The sequence below is a fragment of the Achroia grisella genome, unplaced genomic scaffold (assembly GCF_030625045.1).
Source record: "Achroia grisella isolate CSIRO2021 unplaced genomic scaffold, CSIRO_AGI_Agris_v1 utg918, whole genome shotgun sequence".
Classification (NCBI taxonomy): domain Eukaryota; kingdom Metazoa; phylum Arthropoda; class Insecta; order Lepidoptera; family Pyralidae; genus Achroia; species Achroia grisella.
Window position 1 is genome coordinate 2,758,730 of NW_026713067.1, and position 24,761 is coordinate 2,783,490.

At 32.3% G+C, this 24,761-nt stretch overlaps 2 protein-coding genes and 1 non-coding gene across 3 annotated transcripts in view; 2 read left to right on the forward strand and 1 right to left on the reverse strand.

The window, feature by feature from the left end:
- The window catches only part of LOC131854029 (myotubularin-related protein 5), a 95,290-nt gene extending 82,037 nt beyond the window's left edge, over window positions 1-13,253 (reverse strand). Inside the window, exon 1 of the mRNA XM_059205156.1 lies at window positions 12,742-13,253. Coding sequence (XP_059061139.1) covers window positions 12,742-12,796 — 55 coding nt within the window. The 5' untranslated portion in view covers window positions 12,797-13,253. The remainder of the gene's footprint in view (window positions 1-12,741) is intronic.
- A 1,198-nt stretch (window positions 13,254-14,451) lies between these two features.
- On the forward strand, window positions 14,452-18,201 carry LOC131854028 (putative Ras-related protein Rab-33). Its single transcript, XM_059205155.1, has 5 exons — window positions 14,452-14,803; window positions 15,392-15,511; window positions 16,143-16,292; window positions 17,020-17,133; window positions 18,086-18,201. The coding sequence occupies exons 1-5, from the start codon at window positions 14,609-14,611 to the stop codon at window positions 18,164-18,166; spliced, it is 660 nt and encodes a 219-aa protein (XP_059061138.1). The 5' UTR covers window positions 14,452-14,608; the 3' UTR covers window positions 18,167-18,201.
- Window positions 18,202-21,588: 3,387 nt separating this feature from the next.
- Window positions 21,589-21,660, forward strand: Trnaw-cca (transfer RNA tryptophan (anticodon CCA)). Its single transcript has one exon. It is a non-coding gene; the product is annotated as a tRNA-Trp (tRNA).
- Window positions 21,661-24,761: the final 3,101 nt, after the last annotated feature.

Consider the following 24,761-nt stretch of genomic DNA (forward strand, 5'->3'; position numbering starts at 1 on the left):
ATATTGTTATCAGTAATTATTTGTTAGCCAGATTTTCATATTTTACATGATTTTTTTTATTAACATGTTTTACGGCTCTGGAGACAAGACCTTTTTAGCCCAACTTAAGAAGTGCGATCGATTAATGTTAAAAACAAATACATGGCAAATACGCCACCGTTTTATAAAATAACGATGCAACTAAATTTTATAGAAAACTTATCTGTTACCAGTATTTAGGCTGTTATTGTTACCAACGTGATATTGTTATCAGTTATTGTTTGTTAGCCAGAATTTCATATTTTATATAATTGTTCGATTACTATTACCGACGTTCTAGTAAATACACCACCATTTTACGAAATAACGATGCAACTAAGTTTCATTGAAAAATATCTGTTACCTGTGCCTTAGACTACGTTTCTAGATTATTATAAAGGCACTTTCGGTCTTTTAGGCAGTCGCAGATAAAAACAAACAGACAGACAGACAAAACTTCTCATTTATAATACGAAGTATAGACTGAATAACATACTGAAAACTATAATGTATACTAATATTATAAAGAGGTACTTAAAGTTTGTACGTTTGTTCATAGTAATCTCCGGTTCTGCTGATCCAATTTAAAAACTTCTTTCACTGTTAGAAAGGTATATTATCCCCGAGTATATAACATCACGCTACGACAAATAGAAGCGGAGCAGGAACAAAAATGTGGCAAAAAATACTCAATTTGAGTACTTCGACTGCGTGTGCTGCATTAAACGGTTAAAGTTACGCAAAAAATATGTATGAGAGGATTGTTCTCCTTGAAAAGTTCTAGAGTAGAATAGATAGATGTAAGTTTATTTGAATAAATGATTTTCTATAGACATAGAAAATCATTTATTCAAATAAACTTACATTGAAGCACTTTTGAATAGTCATTACATTTTTTTAATCTACCGCTCATTCGGAAAGCTGTCTCAAAATGTTTCTAAGAAAAAGTCCAAGACAACATACGTCTATCTTTTAAGATTAACTCACTACAACCTTTTTTATGGTAATCGAATTTCCTCTAAAATAATCCATTATTTGCGAAGGTATTTTTATAAAAATAACATTAATCCTTATCCCTTTCAGACCCAAGATTTTTTTTCTTTCATATTAAATATATTTTCGTGTTTTATGCTGAAATAACTCTCGTGTTTTACGAAAAAAATAATAAAAAAATTCTATACCAAACCATAGTTCTTAAAAGTACATATCACGATCGTGAGTTCTAGGTCTCAGTTCCACCTACGTACGATCGTGACTTCAAAGTTAAAATAAAAATAAATAAAATACTTCATAGTTATATGGATGGTTTAGGAAGTAGTCATTAGCCCGATATATTAGGATTGTTTCAGTATGTATTATGCTAGATATTATGTATATTAGGTTTGATTTTGAGTGTAAAAATATTTATTTACGTAAATAAGTTTTTTTTTCTTATATTCACTATAGCGATAGAAATAAAACTACAAATTAAACACAGAAGTTATTCATTCCTTTGTATTTTATAAATCACAGTCAAGTTACAATTAACTTAATTTTCAGAACAAAAACATTCAAATATTCTTTTACAAATCAGTACAGTACTAAATGTCCATTTTAGCTTATATTTTACTTAAATGTATTAAACAAAAACAAAACGTCCTTTAGACAAAAAACAAAACAAGATAAATCTTTTACAACAAATTTTTTTCAGTCTTTAATCAGGAACTTAATTTAAGACATAGTAGTTAAAAGTCTTATTTATTATGGTAAAGGTTAAAACAGTCTTTGTCGCGACTAAGGCACAAGTAAACATTGCATTTGCGGCATCTTATTTTAGAACGAGAGGAACAACTCTCCAATCGACATTTACGTGGAGCTTTTATATCATCAAATACAGGCAAGTGATCATAGCCATCATATCTCATTCCGATCGAGGGATTGTTTGCTGGTCTATATCTGCTTGACAGATTTACTTGTAGTTCAACTAAAGGAGTTGATTGGAGACGGTCTCTATCAGGGGTGTTCATAAAAGTTTCAGCGATTTCAAACCTGAATGCAAGTAAATCCTGAATACGATTTTTTGGAATACCTTTGGCTAAGGAATCGCATCTGTAAAGACGCCAAGCGTTTACTACAGCTAAGTCCATAAAATGGAGTATTACTTTTAAAGTCCACTTACGGGTCTTCATATATGTCCTATAGTACTCCATAGATTGGTCTAGGACATCAACTCCACCCATGAACGTATTATAAAACGTTACAATTTTTGGAGCGTCAACATCTATGTAGTATTTCGCGTTCTTATCGTATCGTTTTATGTTATTTATCGCCGTACCACCAGTACAGTTTGACGCTGTAAGAACTGCTTTACTGTCCTTCCATTTCACCAAAACTATGCCATTGGACACTCTTTGGTCAATGTCTCCCCTTCGCATCTTTTTATCTTCTTTGAAGCTTATCTGTTGTCGTTCTGGAATACGATTGACCATGATTGTTCCTGTCCCATGATATCCAAGTCGTTTCAGTTCGTCCAACAAAGGAATGGTAGTAAAGTATCTGTCAAAAAAGATACAGCTTCCAGGAGGAACACTCTGAATAAGGCGGAAAACTACAGCCGGTCCAAGTCCAAGGGGGTGCGAAAGTACAGGATTGTTCCTATAGTAAATTTCGAAATCTATCATTAGCCCTTCATTAGTGGTAACAACAAAATTTTTAGGACCCACTGGGCGCGGTTTATTTTTCACTAGTTGCCTAAGGTGGCACTTTCCTGTGAAAGGGATCATTTGTTCGTCGACAGAAAACCTACCAGGTGTTCTTAATATTTTATTACATCCTTGTTTTACTGCGTCAATTACTGGTTGCACCTTCCAGAGAGGATTAACCCTGTAACCAGCAGGCGGAGTATCTGATTCCACTACATGTAGATTATTACGCAGCAACATAAATCGGTCTCTGGTCATTGCAGACACTATTGCTTCAATGCAAATTTTTTGCCTCGAATACATAACAATTCTAGGATAAGATAAAATTCCCATCATTAGATGAATACCGTATAATTTTTTAATTTCTGGTTTAGTGCAGTTTAATATCCTGCCAGTTTTTCTCGTATAGTACATATTTGTACAGACTGACATTTGTTCAAAAAAATCATCATTGTAATATTCACTAAAATATTCAATAGGCGACCGAACTATATTCGGTTCTGGATGGCCAACGTAATCGTGAAATGTATCGATAAACTCAGTTTTTTTCCAAATGCGTTTACGCCAAGGAATTTCTATTTTTACAGGTTTTTTTCGTTTTTTGGACGGACCTGCCTCCGCATTATCTTGAAGGCTAGTAGCACTTCTTTTTACGCCTAGTTGTGAACGTGTGAGTTCAGGAACGCCAAATTCTTTGTCTGATGCAGTTACCTCATTTTCCGCCACCGGTGGGACAAATTCTTCCTCATCGGCATCATCTAATTCTAAATCCGAGCAGTTGCCATCCTCCAACAAGCTTAGTACGAGGTCGTCAGTTAACGGTAATCCTAAAAAAAACAAAATATTAAGAAAAATTAAGAAAAATTAAACAAGATCACCATCGTGCGTAAGTACAATTACAACCCAGAGCTCACGATCGTACTATCAGAAATTTACAATGCAATATATTTATAATTAGTAGTATTTTAGTCTTAATTCTACAAATTTCTAATAGTTTAATCTATTAAGTATATAATAAAACGATAATATGAAATAAAAAACACAAAATAGTAAATAATTTCGATAAAACTTACTGCGTCCTGTTCGGGGGTCAAGGAGCCAAGCCATCTTTCCGGCACGCACGAGACTACTGCACCACCTAACCGCTAAAATGATTTCTTATTGGCTGGTTTAGAAACTCGCTATTATGTTATTTCGGCTTCGTGTGTAAAAATGAATTGTGCGCGGTTTTAGAATTTTTTAAAGTTACAACTTACGCCCGTATAGCTCAGGTCTGAAAGGGTTATGTAAATAAATACGTTATTTATTAGAAGTATTTCATTTTGAACAAAATTGTCTTTTACATCATTCGATTTCAACGAACACTTTAGGAGATATCTTAGTTTTAATAGAACTTCAAACTATTGGGCCCGTGCGAAACCGGGGCGGGTGACTAGTAATAAACAACACATAGACAGGCCCTACAACTCGTATGGCATGCAACAGCTGATGTGGGTATTAATCAGACAACAGATAAGGCGACCCTGCCGTGTCAATGAACTTGAATTCACAGTTATGTTTTACTTTTAATATTGTGATGACTTTAATTGGTATGGTGCATAGGGGCATGTGTGATGCAACTACCGACATGAATGTTAAGTGTTACAAGTGTAAATGTTTAGTTTTTTTTAATGGATTATTTATTAATAATGTCTAAGGACAATTATACAGAGCTTGTGTTACGGGTACTATAGACAAGTAGTAGAAGTAGTTTTTAGGATTTTTTAGCGATAAGGCCGCCTTTTGTAGCAGTTAATGTATAGTGACAATTTTTTTTGTTCTGTAATTATTATTGTTTGTTTGTAAATACACAATATACATAGAAGACACCCAGATCGATACAAACAATCATAATTATGAATACAAATGATTGGTTCTGCAGGTTGTTGTTTGCAGGCACAAGGGGCCGAATCGAGCCGGCAACCATCGGAAATAAGGTGTTACGTTAAACCGTTAGACGTATTTAAATTAATTAATATGTAATGTACACTTTACATAAAGGTATATTTACCATGATAATATTATTTAAGAGTTCCCGATATTATACATGTTTACAAGTGGAAAGAATAGTTACATATTACAAATGCGAATGTTCAGATGGATGTGTGGGAAATGACAGAATAAGGAATGAGCGTTTGAAAGTTGCGCCAGTTATAAACAAATTGCGAAGTAACAGATTGAGCTGGTATGGCCATATTATGCGGATGATCGAGGATCATGTCTTAAGGAAAGTATATAATATGAACGTAAATGGATGGATAGGGAGAGGACGCCCTAAGAAAAGGTGAATGGATTGTGCGGAAGATGATATGAATAAAAGAAGAGTATGTTCAGAATTGACGGCCGATAGAGATCAGTGGAAGAGAATGACATACTGCGCCGACCGACAAATAATGGGATAAAGACAAGGCAACGATGATGAAAGAATAGTAATAAAAGTTTAAAACAGTGAACATGCAATGCTACTAATTATTAAGCTATTTTGTAATACATGATGGAATGATGCACTCATCCGCGCTAACGGTATAGGATGCAGAAGCACCAGTGGTTGATGATTATAATATTTTTCCTTTCTTATAAAAATGTTGGGGCACTTTATACGACACGACGAACTAATTAATAATATTATTGAAGGTAAAATAGATGGAAAGAAAGGAAGGGGAAGAAAACCAAGACACAGCTATATCAAGCAAGTTAAAGAAAAAGTTGGAGTCGTGTCGTATCAACAGCTAAAAGGACTGATAGAAGATCGTGGAAGGTGGCGTGAGCTTCACCGACAAGAGCACCGTTCATAAGTTATGAATGAATGAATCTGAATTAAAAATTCTTTAAGATTAATTCTTAAAGAATTTTTAATTCAGATTATTTATATTTCAGAAGTGAGTTTATTTAAGTAATTCAGCTTTTTTATTTAAGAAGTACTGTAAACAGTACTGCAACTGCTTCTTAATCTTTTAAGTGTGGGAACTGAGAATGGAATGTCTACCCTAGTGGAAGGATCTGTTTCTTAAGAATACTGCGAAACATTTCATAATATCACTTCTTTTTAGTCGCTTAAGGTAGTACTTTTCTAATAGTTGAGCAACCAGTTGATTTGGGTGGTCACCAATGCTCTTTTTATATTTTGGTTTGTGGTTGATGATAATGAGATTGAAGTCACTAGGATGAATGTTTTCCTAGAACAAATATGAGGAGATTATCTTGAAACCATTTCAATATTAATCTCCTCGTCAATATACCAACATTGCTAGTAATAGGCACTACTGCTAGCAATGTATTGTGTCCCTCCTGGTTCCCCCTGGAAACCCCATTATATAATAAATGTGCATTTGCCTGTGCTAACGTAATATGCTGGCGGAGCACCAGCGGATGATAGGATAAACATGAAGAACATTGGTTAGCATCATATGCTGAATTCTCTTATAGAATTAAAGACACCTGTTCTAAGAGTGGAGTGAAGGTCGTCCTGACATGGTACATTGTCAATGAGGTCAATAGTGCCAATTACTAACATTCCCTTCTGCTCCATTTGTAGAGTGTTAAATACATTATTTTAATATTATTTATTTAAAATCGATTTTCAATCTACTTCATCAACAAAAATAATTATTTTATAATTTATGTACCTACTTTTAATGTTTAACTATAAAGCATAATCAGTTAATCATATGAATGGTGTGTGGTATGGTTCTGATAAGAAACTAAGAATATACCAACATTGTCTGAGATACAAATAGGGTGTATGTACACATTTATTATATTGTTACTTTTCCAACAGTCACAGAACAAATATTGTCGCATAATACTAACTAATAATATATTTATATTTAATACTAATAGCATTATTTAAAGGAGATCAAAGGAGATGACTGCGAACAGTAATGAATAGAAGAGAAAAACGTCTTATAGTGACCCCAAATAAATGGGATAAGGAAAAAGCAGATGATGATGATACTACTCAAACAGAAAAGTAGTAAATTGTAAGGATGAATGTACTTAGTAAGTAAGTAGTATATAAGGTAATATAAGGATTGATTATAATAATAAACAGACAGTATACACTCAAAGGTTGTACCCACCGCCGTCTTAAACTAGGCTGAGGCCCTTGGGCACACAAGAATTCGAGGCCCTTTTGAAAAGTAAAAAAAAAACTCATTAGGTATAAGAATATAGGAATAGGCAAAGTAATCAGTATAATAGTGTAGTATATACCTTCTGATAACATTACTGATTTGAAAAAACTGTAATGTGCCTGACAAACATCTTTTGAGAATAAATGTGTGAGAAAAATTGACAGTCCTTTGGGGGGCCTTATGGAAAAGACGGTATTGTTCATACATATGTTCTCGCAAAATTCTGCATTTATAATATTACTAGTAAAATTTATAATTGTTGGAACATAGACCATTAGACTACACTTCAAAATAATGGCATATAGAATAGCAAGATAAATATTTATTTAAACAAATGTTACAGTAACAATTAAGAGACTTAAATTTTATATAACTACTACCTGTGCTTGCAGTTTCACCCATTTTAAATATCAATAAAAAATATAGCCTATGTGTTATTCTGATGCATAAGCTATATTACTGTAAAGTTTCATCAAAATCCATTCAGTAGTTTTTGTGTGAAAGAGTAATAAACATCCATACTCACAAACTTTCATGTTTATAATATTATTAATATTTATTTATATACAGAGAGGACATGTAATCACAGAGAATGACAAAAACAGAAAAGACAATGTAGATGGACATAGTAATAGTTCTTGGTCTTTATAGCAGTTTTATAGAAATGCATTCTATAAAATTACTAATAAGACTATTACTGCAAACATATAGATTTGCTAACAAGGCTAAGTGTGTACTCATAGTGCAGTTGATGTGAATGATTGATTGATTGAATGTGAATGTACCTTGTCTGCATTAAATTAAATTTATCTCACTAGTTTTTTTTTTATTCTCGAAATTATTCAGTCATATTCGAGTTATGGGTCATACTGACCAAGTAATTTTAAATGTCTTTATTTAAGTATTTCCTATATCTTCCTGTAAAGACTTACATTATTATTATTATTATTATAAGTATAGAAGTATTTATTATGGAAGTCTACAAGAGACATCTGTCTACAATAGACAATCAAAACCAAACTTTATGATGAACCATAAATCATGTCAGTCCTGAAGATACAAAGAGATAACTGTTAACAATGAAATTATATAAAACAATAATATAATTATAACTTAAAATTCTTTCAGGAGAGAAACTGAAAATATGTATAGACTATACTTGTGATATTGTTGAACTTATAATTATTAGTTTATACCATCTAGAATAGATACGTGAAGTTATGGTACCTTACTGGCCATTTAAATTTGTTAATATAAAAAAGAAATGTACCTATGATGTTTAATGTCACTCAATAATAAAATACGATTATATCTGTTTGCATATTTAAATGATCTTTCCTAAACTCTTTATTTACGGACTATATTTATCTTAAAATGGTAGCAGAGTATCGTGTATAATTGCAAAATCGCACGTAACGGTCGATTGCAATTTTTTTTTAAGAGTTATTAACACCAGATTATTTTCGTATACGTGGATAAAAGATTAAACTATAGTTATGACCATGGAAGGAAATACAAAGTTTCAAGTCTTACCACTAAACGAACACAACTGGGTTACATGGAAATTTCAAATAAGACTAGCTCTAAAAGGTCATGGTCTCCTACACGTTGTTGAGAAAGACTTCGTAGAAAAGGATAGAGCTACGACTGCTGAGCTTGAAAAATATGCCAAAGAAGATAGTACAGCATTTCTTATTATAACGACTAATTTGACACAAGAGAATATCATGAAGGTAATGCGTTTTGAAACAGCAAGAGAGGCTTGGCTAGAGTTGCACCGCATTTACGAAGGAGATATAGAAGATCGAGCATTTGATTTAATTATGACATTCTTTAAATTTGTAAAGGAACCTGCTGATAATATTGGCACGTATTTATCCAAACTAAGGAATGTATGGCGAGATCTCTCCCTTGAAATGGAGAAAGAAGGAGTCAAAGAACTACCAGAAATCTTTCTTATGGGTAAAGCTTTAGAAAGCTGTCCGGATGAATATTTCCAGTTTATCTCAAGTTGGAAGCTGTTAGCAAAAAAGGATCGTAGTATAGAGAAATTAACTGTTGATCTATGTTCTTACGAACGAGCATTACAATCTCAAGGGTCCCGAGCTGAAATGGAAGAAGCACTCGCGCTTACCGGAGGTAAATGCAAGTCTAAATTTCATAAAAGGGTAACTGTCAAAGACAAGTCAAAGAAATGTAGTTATTGTGGTCTGAACAATCATTTTGTTAAAGATTGTCGCAAATGGATTGCTGATGGATGTCCATTAACATTAGAAAAACCATCAACGTCAAAACAAGGTAATACTTCCTACAATAATAAATGCAAAGCTAACATGATGCTAATGAGTGTTGAAGTAAACTACACGGGAAACATTGATAAACATCAATGGTATGTCGACAATGGTGCAACTAGCCATGTCACAAACAGGTCAGATGTATTTGAAAATTTTGAACGATTTCAAAACAAGTCACATATAGTAACAACTGCCAATGGACATGCTATTGCTGCTACTGGTAAAGGATCCATAATAGTGGAAGCAGATATTTATGGTAGAAAGCAACTGATAACTTTAAATGATGTTTGGCTTGTTCCAGAAATTTCAAAAAATCTTTTTTCTGTCTTAGCTGCTCAAGATTGGTTGAACGATAGCACATTCATATCAAAAACAAACAACTGCCAATTGATTTTAGATGGAGAACCTGTCCTACTCGGTGAAAGAGAAAAATATGGAGGTCTCTATAAACTAAGATTGCGAAACAAACCATTGAATCCAATCGAAGTAAATATTAATGCAGTTGATACAACAGATATGCTACAGCTCTACCATGAAAGGTTTGTACATCAGAGCAAAGATCATGTAAGAAAAATTGTTGAACGAGAACTGGGCATAAAAATTGTACGTCCTACTCACAGAACCCTATGTGAAGGATGCATCTATGGAAAAACTCATCGTTTGAAATTTGGAACGCGAGAAGGAGCATCAAAGCCAGGCGAACGCATTTATGGTGATGTCTGTGGACCATTTATACTCTCCTATGCCAAATATCGTTACTTCCTATTACTAAAGGATGACTTCTCAAAATATCGCTATCTATTTTTAATTAGAAAGAAAAGTGAAGTCCAAGAGAAGCTGATACAATTTATAGCTCAAGTAAAAGCTACAGGGCACATTATTAAAGAATTCTTCACTGACAATGGAGGTGAATTCGTAAATGATGATGTGAAACGGATTCTACAAAAGGAAGGCATTACGCATAGATGTACTATGCCTCACACACCACAACAGAATGCAACTGAACGTGATAATAGAACAGTTATTGAGGCTGTCAGAGCTATAATGCATACTACTACAAGGGAACTACATGAAAACTTATGGGCTGAAATAACAAGTACTGTTGTTTATGTACTTAACCGTACTGGTCCTACTCATTTGGAGAAAACTCCCTACGAGTTATGGCATGGGAAAAAGCCAAGGATTAAACATTTACGAATTATTGGAAGTCATTGTTATGCACATGTACCAAAGGCGTCACGCAAAAAGCTTGACAAGAAAGCGAAAAAAGGTATTCTTATAGGTTACAATGAGGACGAAGGGTATCGCATTTGGATAGAAAACACTCTGACAGTAATGAACTCCAGAGATGTAATCTTTGAAGAAAAGACATTAAATCCTATAGATGAAAATATAATCCCTACCGAAAGTAATCATGAAGAGAAGACTGCTAAATCAGTGATCATTCCACTTCAAGTCTGTAATGATCCAACTGACTTAAGTCAAGAGCATGACGAGTCGAATGTATCGATTGATTTAACTAACGACTATACACATTCAGATACTACCGAATGCGAACATGATATTGTATCCAATGCAAACATTTTGCCACACATTGATACGAATGAACAAGATACATACGAAGATGATTTATTAAGAGAAGATACCTTATCTCAGGAAGAAATTCGTAATGAAAATCCTCGAGAGGAAAAGAGAATAATTTTAAGAGATCGATCTAAAATGAAAGCTCCTGCGAGATTTGACGAATTTGTTTTACATTGTGTAGAAAGAGTCTATAATCATGAAGAAGAACCAAAGACATTTAAAGATGCGATGAAATCTGCTGATAAAGACAAATGGCGAAAGGCTATGGATGATGAAATTAAATCCCTGAAAGAGAATCAAACATGGGACTTAGTGCCATTACCAAATGGACGTAAAGCTATATCCAGTAAATGGGTTTATAAAATCAAGCGAAACTCTGATGGGTCAACTGACAAATATAAAGCTAGACTTGTTGCTGTTGGGTACTCCCAAAAGAAAGGGATCGATTATGAAAAAACATTTAGTCCCGTCGCAAAAATGAGCACTATCAGAACACTATTAAGCATTGCTGCTCGTGATAATATGATACTCACCCAATTTGACGTCTCTACAGCATTTCTTTATGGAAGCCTAAAAGAAGAAATTTATGTCAAGCAACCTGAAGGGTATGATAATGGAACTAATAACGTATGCAAATTGAAACGTAGCCTATACGGACTGAAACAAGCTCCATTGTGCTGGAACAACTGTATTAAAGATTTCCTTATAGAACAAGGGTATGTACCTGGAGAAGATCCTTGTTTCTTCTCTATGAAGAGGGGAGAAGGTAGGCTACTATTAGCCCTTTATGTTGACGATGGCTTGATAGCTAGTACATCACAAGAGCTGACTAATGAGTTCCTTGAGGCGATAAAGAAACGGTTTAAGATAAAAATCCAAACTAACAAAAATTCTTATTATTTTCTAGGGCTTGAAATAGAAAAGGAGTCTAACTGTATTAAAGTACATCAAGGTGCATACACCAAGAAGGTATTAGAAAGATTTGGTATGCAGAACAGTAAAACTGTTGCTACACCAATAGTGAAAGAGTCTGAATTAAGAGAAGAAGATGGGGATAACACATTTCCTTACAGAGAAGCAGTTGGAGCCCTTGCATATCTTATGGTAGGAACAAGACCTGACATTTCTTATGCGATAGGTGTTGTATCCAGACACTTAGAAGCTCCTACAAAAGCAGACATTACAAGACTGAAACGAATATTTCGTTATTTAAATGGTACAAGGGATTACTATATCACATACAGCCAAGATACGCAGAAAGAATTAATCTGCTATAGCGATGCTGATCATGGTGGAGATCCTAATTCTGGAAGATCGACTTCAGGCCTGGTATGTATTTACGGAGGTCCAATATCATGGAGAAGTCAACTACAGTCGTCGGTGTCAATCTCTAGCACTGAAGCTGAAATAATAGCCGCAAGTGAAGCTGCAAGAGAAATAATATGGCTTAAACGATTTATTGAAAATATAGAGCAATCATCAAAGATTCCTGTTCTTTACTTAGACAATGAATCAGCCATAAAACTTGCATTAAATCCACCCTATGAGTTCCATAACAGAACCAAGCATATTAAGCTAAGACATTTCTTCATACGAGAAGCCATAACTGAAGGAGTTATGAAAATTGCTAAAGTTGGTACTGAATTCCAAATTGCAGATATGTTCACCAAGGCTTTATACAAACCAAGATTGGCAATGCTATGCCGGCTGATTGGTGTACATGCATAGATTCAAGATTTTTTTTTCACAGGAAAGGAACCATCACTTCAAGAGAAGATATTAGTTTATACCATCTAGAATAGATACGTGAAGTTATGGTACCTTACTGGCCATTTAAATTTGTTAATATAAAAAAGAAATGTACCTATGATGTTTAATGTCACTCAATAATAAAATACGATTATATCTGTTTGCATATTTAAATGATCTTTCCTAAACTCTTTATTTACGGACTATATTTATCTTAAAAATAATAGTTTTTTAAATACTCACTTTCTTTTTCGTGGTCAAAACCCACTATAACGAAGTAATCGACGAGTCTGGACATGGCAATCCTACGGCAACATCCGAACACATACACCACAATAACACTGAACAATCTTTTTAATTAAATTTAAACACATTTTATACAAAAAACCACCGACTTCCACATATTCAAATGCAATAGCAAACTCCGTTAAACCACTGTTCGAATATCAAAAGGTACAAGAACCGAACACAATACACTTCATGGAATGTAAACAAGACTTTTATCAAATTCGTGCAATACAATCCCGCAAGTAATTATAAGAAATGTTAAAGACTTGGCCAAATCTATAGGTTATAGCACTGATCACTTGCAAACTGATGATATTTATTAACCAAAAAGAACTGTTACATTATTTTGTAGCTGCCCTTGTGTCAACAAATAATATTTTTTACACTTTCAAGGATAAATCGAATATTTGACATAAATAGCAACCACAATTTGTAAGAACGTAGCCTATCAGACATTTAACAACATTCTACTAAATGCTACTGTTTCAGAAATTCTACTAATATGTTGCCATGACATTGTCATTTTATTTTACTTCTATGCATACTAAAATTACGAAATAGTAATTTATCAAACAAAATGGTATTCAGATATTACACCTCTTATAAGAGACTATAATTACTTAAACGGTTGTTTGATAATTATTTTTAAGAAACGAAAGATACTTTTTTACATTAAAGTTTTACATGGATAAATGACATAAAAGTTTAATTTTGGAACAAAACAAATCAATTAAATGAAAATGTACCAGCGTTATATGCACACAAATCCCGACTGTTGATCCTTATCAATTCAACGGTGCGATACATGAAAATTTACTGGGTTGAAATACCTACTGTGATTAACCAAGCCGGGGACGACTGAGCCGTAAAAGATATTTTTAGGGATACGTAGGTATATTACACTGTTCATTTTCATCATACAAGCAATATGAAACAATGTTTATAGATTGTATTAGTACAATCTATAAACATTGTATCATATTGCTTATTATTCTAAAATAGTATATCATGTAAGACTTTGATAGCAAAAAGTTTTATATTCGTTTTCGTATTATATTCGTCGTAACACTCATAAAATATAACGAAACTCCTTACGATTCTCATTTGTCAAGGTTTTCACGTGTTTCTAGCCATTCTAGAGGTACCGTAATGGTAATATATGAGTGACGATTATGATCTTTAGTCACCATACACTTGCTAGTAAAATATCTCACTAATTGAAAATTAAAACTTGTGTACATTTAGATATAATGTTCCGAAGTACATATTCGCGAAGTAGAAGTCAGAAGGATTGAAAAAGGACACTGTCTAGGTCACAATGTCCTATCTCAAATATAATGCATTTGCTAGTAGTTTTCACAAATTATAGGTAAGATACTACCTATCTGCGTTCAACAGCTACACCCATGAAGCTGTTGAAAAGTGAAAGAGGTAAATATGTTTTGAGAACAACAGTGATTGTGTTAATACATCTGTAAACGAATTGTATTACTGCAGTCACTCATCACAGTATATTTGCAGAGAAAACTACTACTGTCCCGAATTTCATCAGTAGAAGGCAACATTACCAGCACCAATTAAAAAAAACACATAATGATCCTGATTGACAGTCGTGAACTGACGTATAATGGATGTCTTATTTTGATATGTCAGCTGTCACAACGTTGTTTGTATTTATATTATAATTTTTAATGTTTTATTTTCTTTCTTGAAGTTTCGCTTCATATTGAGTTGATTGTTTCTTAAATATTTTAGATGTTTGACTTTTAGTATTATCCTATTAGCATTTTATTAATCTTTACAACACTTATTAATCTAAATCATGGCCTCCAGTCAGCAAATACCTGGTCTAGCCCAAAAGAAGGTGTTCAAAATTATTGTTTTAGGCGACTCCGGTGTAGGGAAGACATGCCTTACCTATCGCTTCTGTGAGGGACAATTTTTGGATATATCCGAAGCTACCATTGGTGTAGATTTTAGAGAGAGAACGATACGTATTGGAAATGAGGATATTAAGGTAATATTCACGTCTGTTATCACATAGGGTAATCGGAGACTTTGTCAGCTGTTTATATATTGGTGAATGCTCCACCTACCAATCTATATCGTACAATAGACGTGACAGTGAGGCGATCCGCCATCCCTCAGTCTAATTTGTTTTATTTTTGGTCCTTCCATCCTTACAGAATATAAAAAAATGACTATTCACAAGTGCTTATATCCAGTTTTGTTTAATACCGAATTTCTATTTTATTCTTAAAATTAATATATAACATGACATCCAAAATAGGAATATTTTAGTTGAGCTTTTGTTTGACTTTAATTTGTTTATAAAATTATTAATAAAATCTAAATATTTTTAAGTAGCTTTGTAAAGTCTTCTCAATGTTATTTTAAGTAAAATGTTATTATTTGGTAACTTCATTCAATGAATGTTGATTTTTTAAATAATTAATGTTGCTATTAATATGAATATTTATGCTAAAATTTTATAGTAGGTTAGATTCTATTTTCCTTATTTAGCTTCTCATTTGGGCCAAAAATTACTTGGTATTAGTTGTAAACAAAATTTATTAATTATTTCTAAATGTTATATACATTTTAGTTGCAACTGTGGGACACGGCCGGCCAGGAGAGATTTAGAAAGTCCATGGTCCAGCACTACTACAGGAATGTGCATGCTGTGGTCATAGTCTATGATGTTACAAAGCCTGAAACGTTTCATGTGAGTTTGTTATTAACTCATTTGTTAGAGTTGAATGTACACATCCTTGGTTTCATAGATAATATATCTAATTTATACACTTACTAAATTAGATATTGGCATATAAATTTATCTATACGTCATATATAAAGTTATCTTTCATTATTGTATTTCAGATATTTTTACCTCCTATGCTTCAAAACTTCCAATTTAAGCTATGTAGGTTTATATCTAGTAGGGTAAAAATAATAAGTTTTGAGTTTTTTTTTTTATAATTAACCCAGAAAAATTAACACAGTGCCATCTAGTCCCACTGTAAGCAAAGCTAGTCTTATGGGCACTAGACAATTGATATAAATACTTAGTTTTTTTTTAAATACATACATAATATACATAGAAAGCACCCAGACTGATACACAGACAGACTGAACAGTTACACTGATAAATAAAAACATGCACCATGCGAGAATTTGTACCTGCAATAATGAGAATAACCTGAGGCTGTCATACTTTGACTTTAAATTTACAAATAAATCCTATTTTTGTTCATATAAACCTATTTTCCATCTATAACCTAGTTACAGCTGTAGGCAAGTTTATTTATTGTTATTGTTTACCATACATTGGTATAGATTGAAGTTGTACATTGCAGTCAATAGTGAGTTGGATGGATGAGGTGGAGTCCCACGGGCTGATGAAGGCTCCCCGCGTCCTGGTGGGGAACAAGTGCGACTGTGGCACCGTAGAATCCCGACTCGCCACTACATACGCACAGCGGGCCGCCGACAAATATGGAATGCCGGTTAGTATTTATTTTATTAACCTCTAACACAGAAGGGATAAGTTTGCGTCTCTAGATTTGTCTATAACAGCGAAACTCCTAAACAAATGGATCATTTAGGATATTGTTCAGTTTGATTCAACTCTGACATGACTTTGTTTGGACTCTAGATTTTATCAACCATACTCTCAAACTTTCGCGTTTATAACATTAATAAGATTAATAAAAAGTTATAAATATTTATCTATTAACTCTGTATTGCACCAGAAGTGCTTTAGGAGCATTATATATTAATTTAAAGAGTAATAAGTACAAAAGGCGATCTTATTATAACTAAAGCAAACTAAATCAAAAGATATTCATTACTAAGAGTGTATACAATTTTCGACTTACTGGCTAGCAATTTTGTAGGAATCTTATTTTGGTTATGATATGGGCATGTTATATAAGTGAGGATTATATCTTAAAGAAAGTGAGAATATAATCCTCACTATAAGTGAGGATTATATCTTAAAGAAAGTATTAAACATGAACATGAATGGATGGAAAGAGAGGACGACAAAAAAAAAATGGATGGATTGTGTGAAAGATGATATCTATAAAAGGAGAGTAAGCTTAGACATGACGGCTGATAAAGATCAGTGGAAGATGAGATATTGCGCCGACCACAAATAATGGGACAAAGGTGTGGCAATGATGATATATTAGTCATCATTAATTAATCATAATATTTCCATATATTTTGCAGTTGTTCGAGACATCAGCTTTATTGGATTCTGAATGTGACAATGTGGAGTCTATATTTATGACGTTAGCTCACAAGCTATACTCCAATCAACCCTTAAGGGTAGTCAGTGTTGAGGTAAATTATATTTTAATATATGTATATATTGTATATATTTATATATAATATGTAAGTGTATGTAATTAGTGTATTTTTTTATTATAATTCTATTAGCCACATTCAAGTCTCTGCACATCCCAAAGGTTGACTGGGAGAGAATGCTACAGCACTAAGTCCACTTTTTGTACCAATTTTAGTGGTCAAAAAAGCAAATGAAAATAAATAAATTTATATAAATTATTAATTATTAAATTTAAATGATAAACAAGCTGACAAACCACCTGATGAAACATATTAAGTATCACCTACAAACATGATGGCCATTCCTTCCCAATGGGTCCTTTAGGAGCCCATAAATTATGTATCACTAATTTCAAGATATTTTGAACCTCCCCTGCCCTTATGCGTCCATTAATGATACTATTGTGGATACTTTCCAATTATACATTAGCAAATGTAGTAAAATCATGTCAAGAAATTTATTTATTTATTCTTTTGGACAAAAAATTACGCCTGATTGCATTCTGTACTAGTTAACCGAGGCGTTGATTAGAGTATCCTTCTACATCTTGTCACACAACGTCGTGCGTAATTTATAAATGGGGGTCATTCACTGTAACTTCACTGCCAGATTTCATCCTTCAAACCCTAGTACAGTTTGCTTTGAAAGTTGGCAACAGAATTATTAATAATATCTCTGGACAATTCACACAGCGTGGTCTAACCCCAAGCTAACCAGAACTTGAGTTATGGATACTAGACAACTTATATAAATACATAGATACATGGATCCAAATGTTTGAAATGAGGAATCGAATTGTTGTAAAGAACGCCGCTAAACCACAAGACCACTGAGGCCGTCCTATATCTGTAAATTAGGTCAAACATGTAACTTTATGCAAAGTGTCTCACTCTCTGGTATATCATATTTATAATTAAACAACTTTTAATATGAACTGTATGTTTCCAGGGTGAACAAAATTACAATGTGGTGACATTGAAACGACAGAAGAATAGGCACGGGAACGACAGCAGTTGTCTGTGTAGGTAAACATGTAGTATATAATGTACTAAACAATATATAAAAATCGCTGACGCGATTATAGCTGCAATGTACGATTTCTTTTGGTCTCGTCCAGTATTTGTCCGGGATAAATTACAAAACTTAACTAAGTTTTATGAAATTTGGTTCACTGTGTGGATCATAACCATGTGGATAATAGTTAGAGCAACTTATATGTGATCCTAAAGTTTTATGAATTATAATACATACTCATCTACACAGACAAATCCAACTCACAACCAACGTTGCTCTATTTATAAAACAGCTCCGGATTTAGATTATTTTGACCGGAGACAGACTAAGACCTAGTCAACCTAGGGTCGCGCCTGGGGCTCGTAATTTTTATAACTTACGCAAAGTATGTATCAAGACTGAAAAATAGGCCCGGAATTATAATGTTGCCGCTTTAGCCTTAGTCCGCCACTGCTTTTCACTAATAATTACGATATTCTTTTCGTGAAATCATACAAAAATAGGGATTGTTGTTACCTAAGTGAAAAGAAGGTTATCAGAGTCTTGAACTTCCCGAATAGCAGAACATTTTATAATATTAATCTAATCTTAAAGCTGAACCCGCGTGATATTTATAACCTATATGTTATTCTGATGTATGTGCTATATTACTGCAAAGTTTCATGAAAATCCGTTCAATAGTTTTTGTGTGAAAGAGTAACAAACATCCATCCATACTCATAAACTTCCCCATTTAGAATATTAATATTATTGCTCGTTTTTTTATGTTCCTACTATAACCCTCGAAAAGCCAAATAGTAACATAGGAATAGTTGACCTCTGTGATTTCAACATTTCAAATATTATTTAACAAGATTGTTAAAACTGTGTAGCATTTCTAAAGGTAATTTTAAAAATTATATATAGAAGTAAATACTAATATATACAGCATTTAGGTTAACTCTTTTAAATTATTTCTATTAAATTATATGGAAAATCTATGGTAAACTAATATTTACTGTACGTAAACAACGTAAAAATATTCGTATGTTAAGGCCAACTTCAAAAAGAACATGTTTGTTGTATTTACAAGAGTATTTATGTCATGTGATATTTTGCAAATTCTGAACTGATTTAGATTTCTTTTTACAAATAGTTTTTCATATTTGGTACAGCCACATTCATATATTATTTTAACGAGTTAAGAACGAGTCGTATCTTTTTGGAGGATACAAATTCTATTTTATATATCTACAGTAATATAAAAACCATATTATTTTAATAAAACAGTGTTATAAATTATATTTTCAATACTAGCTGGGCAATGCATAGCGTGGCTTTCAATGCGACTTGGTCCTGGTTTTTAGACAAAAGATGTATGATATGTCCGTTCTCATGATCCGATCTATCGTTACACCAAATTTCGTTAAGATCCGTTCAGCCGTTTAGTCGTGAAAAGGTAATAGACTTACAGATATTCAAATTTTACTTATATAAGGCACTTAATGAAAGTACCATTTATATAATCAATATCTATAATTTAAATCAATTTTACCTGTGTATTTTGTCACTTTCTTTCAAGTGAAGTGTATAGCTTTAAAGAAAGAAACGGTTTAATAGCCTATTCGAATTTTTCGGGCAACCAGTCGATGCCACTGTATCGTGGCGCGACATCATTCCATCCAAACACCTAGTCGACTAATTAGTATATTAAGAAAATTATATTGAATAGTGAATGTTAAAGACATAGAAAATGTAAATGTATTTTTATAATATTCTTGATCCTTCGAGCCGGATGTAAGAAGAAAGCAATGAAATTACCGATTAGAATGATACTAAATGAAATATAATTATTATTTTTCTATGTATTTAACAGTGATATTAATATTGTACATAATATGTATCATAATTAACGCATTCCCTCAAAATTATTTATTCAGAAACGGAATCATCTATTAAATTAATGTCAGAAGATTTATTATTTAACGCAGTTGCCAACAATTCTTAATAGTAACAGATTTAACCTCCTCACTATGCGGTTCAATGCAATAATTGTTTTTAAATGAGAATTGTTAGCAATGACTACTATTCATGCCCGTAGGTTTAAAGTTATAATATAATAATGATCATTGGATACATATAGTATATCTAATGGGTGTTTTGTTCAAATTATATAAGGCTCACATGGTTTAGTTTAGTTCTGGTACTCAAATTAGTAATAGTTTTTATTTGAAAGGTATTAAAATCGACAGGTTAGTGATACTACTCTATATGAACCATTTTATAATTGTATTTACAAACTAAAGTACACCTGCAAACTATAAATGGTTCATAGCTGCGTTGTACGATTTCTTTTGGTCTCATACAGTATTTTGCCACCGCTTGCCCATTTTCAATTATTTGTCGTTATTTCTCTATAGGATTTTGTCATTAGAGTTTTAAAAATAGAAGCCAATTAGCACTATTATTATTAGCGGCCTAATTGGAATAATGCTTTTTATTTCTCACCAGGCAGCGCTAGAGTTCAGAGATAGGTACTCCACCGCTGTACATATACTGGTGGTACATATCTGTTTTCTGGAAGAGACAATTTTCATGTGAATTTAAAATAAGAAATGTAATATATATACACAAGTAAGAAGCCAATTTATAAGATTTTTAAGTATAGGATTAATGTTAAGATGCCTATTTCTATGATACCAAAGACTTTGTAAATTTTAATGAGAATGGTATAGTTACTTCGCCAACATACTCCTCTTTATTGGGTCCACAGTAGATAGAATTTGAACCTTAGATACTATATGTATGTATTCAAATGCTATTTATTATAACATTCAAACGTAACAATTAAATAGTATATCCTAATTTTTACTATTGAAGTGTTTTGTCACTTTTGTTTAGTGCACAATAAAACTTGTACAAAATGATATCTCTTTCATATTAAGCATATAGTTCGAGAGACAAAACTCTCAGCGTGTGAAATAAGGTTTTACGCATAATTTTAATAAAAGTATTTTCACTACATAATAATAGTAAATATTTTGGGTATTGTAGTACTAAAACATAGGATTATATAGATGTTTATACAAAGCATTTTCTGAAGTGTTTCCTTATATTCTTCTTAGTGTAACTAAATGGGATTACCTCAAAAAATATTTTTGTTTAATAAATTATTTAATTTTTATATTGTAAGCTATGTAATATATAATTTAAAACATAATATACTTCTTCATTGTTTATCTTTGTATTTATTTTATTTGTACCTACACCGTACTGATGCAGGGATTCATTTTTATCATATAGTATATAGATATATCATATTATTGACAGCTAAGATAATCTCTATGAATCAGAATCCTAAAATTTAATCATAACAATATCAAATTATGATTAATGGACTAGCTTAAATAGCACAGAATACAAATAAACTGATTCGCATTTTCAATAATCCCAAATAAGACTCCGTGGCGCAACGGTAGCGCGTCTGACTCCAGATCAGAAGGTTGCGTGTTCAAATCACGTCGGGGTCAAATGTCGTTTCATTTTCCATACAAATGAAAAGTGGAATGTTTTTATTTTGTAATAAAGAGAAATTGTAGCATTCATTAAAACTTATGAATATAATAAGGTATTAATTTTTTAAAATATTAAATTTTTCGTAAGTATAGACAACAAAGTACCCAAATTTCCTTTTCAATATTGTTTTAGTAATGAAATCAAGCTATGGGAATGCTAAATATACTATTTAATAATTCTTAGTCTTATTGCTAATAACAGTTATTGTTACAACTAAAAAATATAGTTCAAAACTACACCAAGTTAATTTATTATATATATAGTCATTGAAAATTATTGTCTCGCTAAACTTCTTTATTTGCCGTCTCCTACTGGAGGTTGGTTGATCATGGAGATCTTAATTTTGCCACCACTGTTCTGAACAGGGATCTGGTGCTAATGCCGAACCACTAACTTGAGTGATTTAGACATGATGTGCAGCGCTGACTGGTCTTCGGTGGCCCTGGATTTTTCCTTCAATTATTAATTGCAAAAAGACCATGTTTTCTACTGCCACGCTTCCCAATTACATTATGAATTATTTCTATAAAATATAATTTTGCAACTAAACAGAAAATATATAAGTAATATAGAGGAAGAGTAATTCTCACTATAAAATCATATCTAAACTGAAGTAATACAGAGTGTATTTTGCTACAGTATTGTCTAACATTTAAATATAATAGAAATATCGAATTTCAATTTTATATTCACATTTAGTTCTATTTGTACACTAGCTGTGCCCGCGGTTTCAACCGTATGAAAATTATAGCCATAGGCTATAGTTTTCTTTTTAATTCTGATTATTCTCATTTTGTTATTAGATTATAGATTCTACTTTGTCATTCTGATGTATGAGCTATACTACTGTAATTTCATCAAAATCCGTTCAAGAGTTTTTGAGTATAACAGTAATAAACATCCATACATCCATATTCACAAACTTTTGCGTTACTAATAGCACAGATAACATAATATTCTAATAGTTAGTAAGATCAGTCCATAACACATCATTTCAGAGTTGTCTAACATTTAGCTGTTTAGTGCTCCGTCTTACGTCCGATAGTCGAGGGTTCGATTCCTCGTACGGTACATACATTTGCATACATCAGTATCATTGTTGGTATTAGTTTGAGTGATTAGCTTGGGACTATATGACGCTGTATGCGTTAAAAAATGATTTTATTTCTATATATAGCCCACTAGTTCCGAAATAGCATATATAATAAGTTGTTGGTATTTAGTGGAGATGAAATAATTGCATATAGACATTTTAAAAAGAAAACTTTATTGGTTAATTAATTTCTAACATTATTCTATGTGAGTCATATTGAAATCGTGGAAAAGCCGACGAGATTGTTAGGGCAATATTTATATTTAAAACTTATAATTTGTAACTACATATATATAAGAAAACAACACACAAAAATTGCACATATTAATTTACAATACAATTTAAACAAAATTTAATAAACTAATATTATTGACTAAATTCACAATCTCCGCTTTTGGGCATAACCTTATGTTTGTATATTAACAAACGTATACACATATATATTACATAGAGAAAATATGCGTATTGAGTAAACACACAGCCTTTACTCGTGTCTCTAGGACTAACAATTATAGTCCAGGAGACGCCGTCGACAAATCACTGCTTACCACGTTTTATATTCTATCACGTTTTATATTTATTGACTTTAATTACTTCCATTTTCATGTCAATAGTACGATGACGTCACGTGACTATAGACTGCACACTACCTCGGGCAGTGTAAATCCAAGTCCGATAGTTTATCCAAATAATAAAAATTGAAGATCTACTATCAACATTATAATTAATGCAATAAGATTCCTATTTGTAAAACAAAACAAAAATTGCAACAGATATATATTCTTTTTAAATAGTAATATTTATTATGTTCAAAGATACTTACATTTTAATACACACATGTATGAGAGCTTATGAGTACAAATTTTTCGTGTAGAAATAGGGAGCGTAAATATATATTCTCATAAATACGATGCCACATCTTACAAAAAGGTGTTGTGAATTAATAACGCATCTTTCAAAAACTATTCCCATGATTTTAGGGACATAAATAACAAACGTGCATTGCAATAGTTATCCATGCGCGTGATTTTCATTTAATGTTAGACATAGACACCTATGTATGTGTACGTATATAAGTATGCAATGTAAATAAATTGGCTTTAAAAAAAAAGAGAAATTCAGTTGAGTTTCTTGCCAGTTCTTCTCAATGGAATCTCTGTACTGAATTGAACGGTAGGGATAAAATTGACGTTCATAAGCGACTAAAATGTCTTAAATGAATAAATTATTTTTGATTTGATTAAATAAATTACTTCACACCAATTTAAATATGTTTTATATACTACAATATACACATTGCAGTTGGCTTCTAGTGTCCGACAGAAAAGAGTTTACACGCCAAACTGAATTTCAGTTCATGTTGCAGTTATGGAGGAAAATTTTCGGACTACAACCGAAATTACTCTTGTGCGTAAAATTATATGGTTCTAAACGCATTATTTTTATAATTTGTTATATATATAAAAATTTATAGCACAATTTTTATACGAATAACTTAATCAGTCTTGATTATCAATCGATAATCACCGCATTAAAGTAATTACAACCAACAAATATAATTTTGGTTACAATTTAGGCTAGTTTATACTTTTATAAAAAAAAATCATCTATTCAAAGTGCAATACACAAGTTTCTTGCTAATTCCTCTTGTGATGAACTCCGAATGAGTGGTATATTCAAAAATATGACTATTCAAAAGTGCTACAAGCACTTTTGAATAGTCATATCTTTGATTTTGAATTTATTTGAATTTCTATTTACTGTCAATACATCCGAATCTCGAAATTTCGGTCAGACATTAGTTGCTGCTAAATAAGCCCGCCTGCGGGCTCTCTGTAAGTTAGTACTTAGTTCTTTTTATAGAATTATATAGCTTTATATATTAGAGAGTAATATCACTTAAGAAGGACAGACAAAAATTTAATTGTAAGATTGCGCGTAAACAGCATGTTAATGACAAAA

Bases quoted from the DNA above. Each gene is read 5' to 3' on its own strand.
- LOC131854028 (XM_059205155.1), top strand. From the start codon at position 14,609: ATGGCCTCCAGTCAGCAAATACCTGGTCTAGCCCAAAAGAAGGTGTTC. The intron at 16,293-17,019 runs GTTAGTATTTAT...TATATTTTGCAG, and splicing joins CCGACAAATATGGAATGCCG to TTGTTCGAGACATCAGCTTT. The intron at 17,134-18,085 runs GTAAATTATATT...GTATGTTTCCAG, and splicing joins TAAGGGTAGTCAGTGTTGAG to GGTGAACAAAATTACAATGT.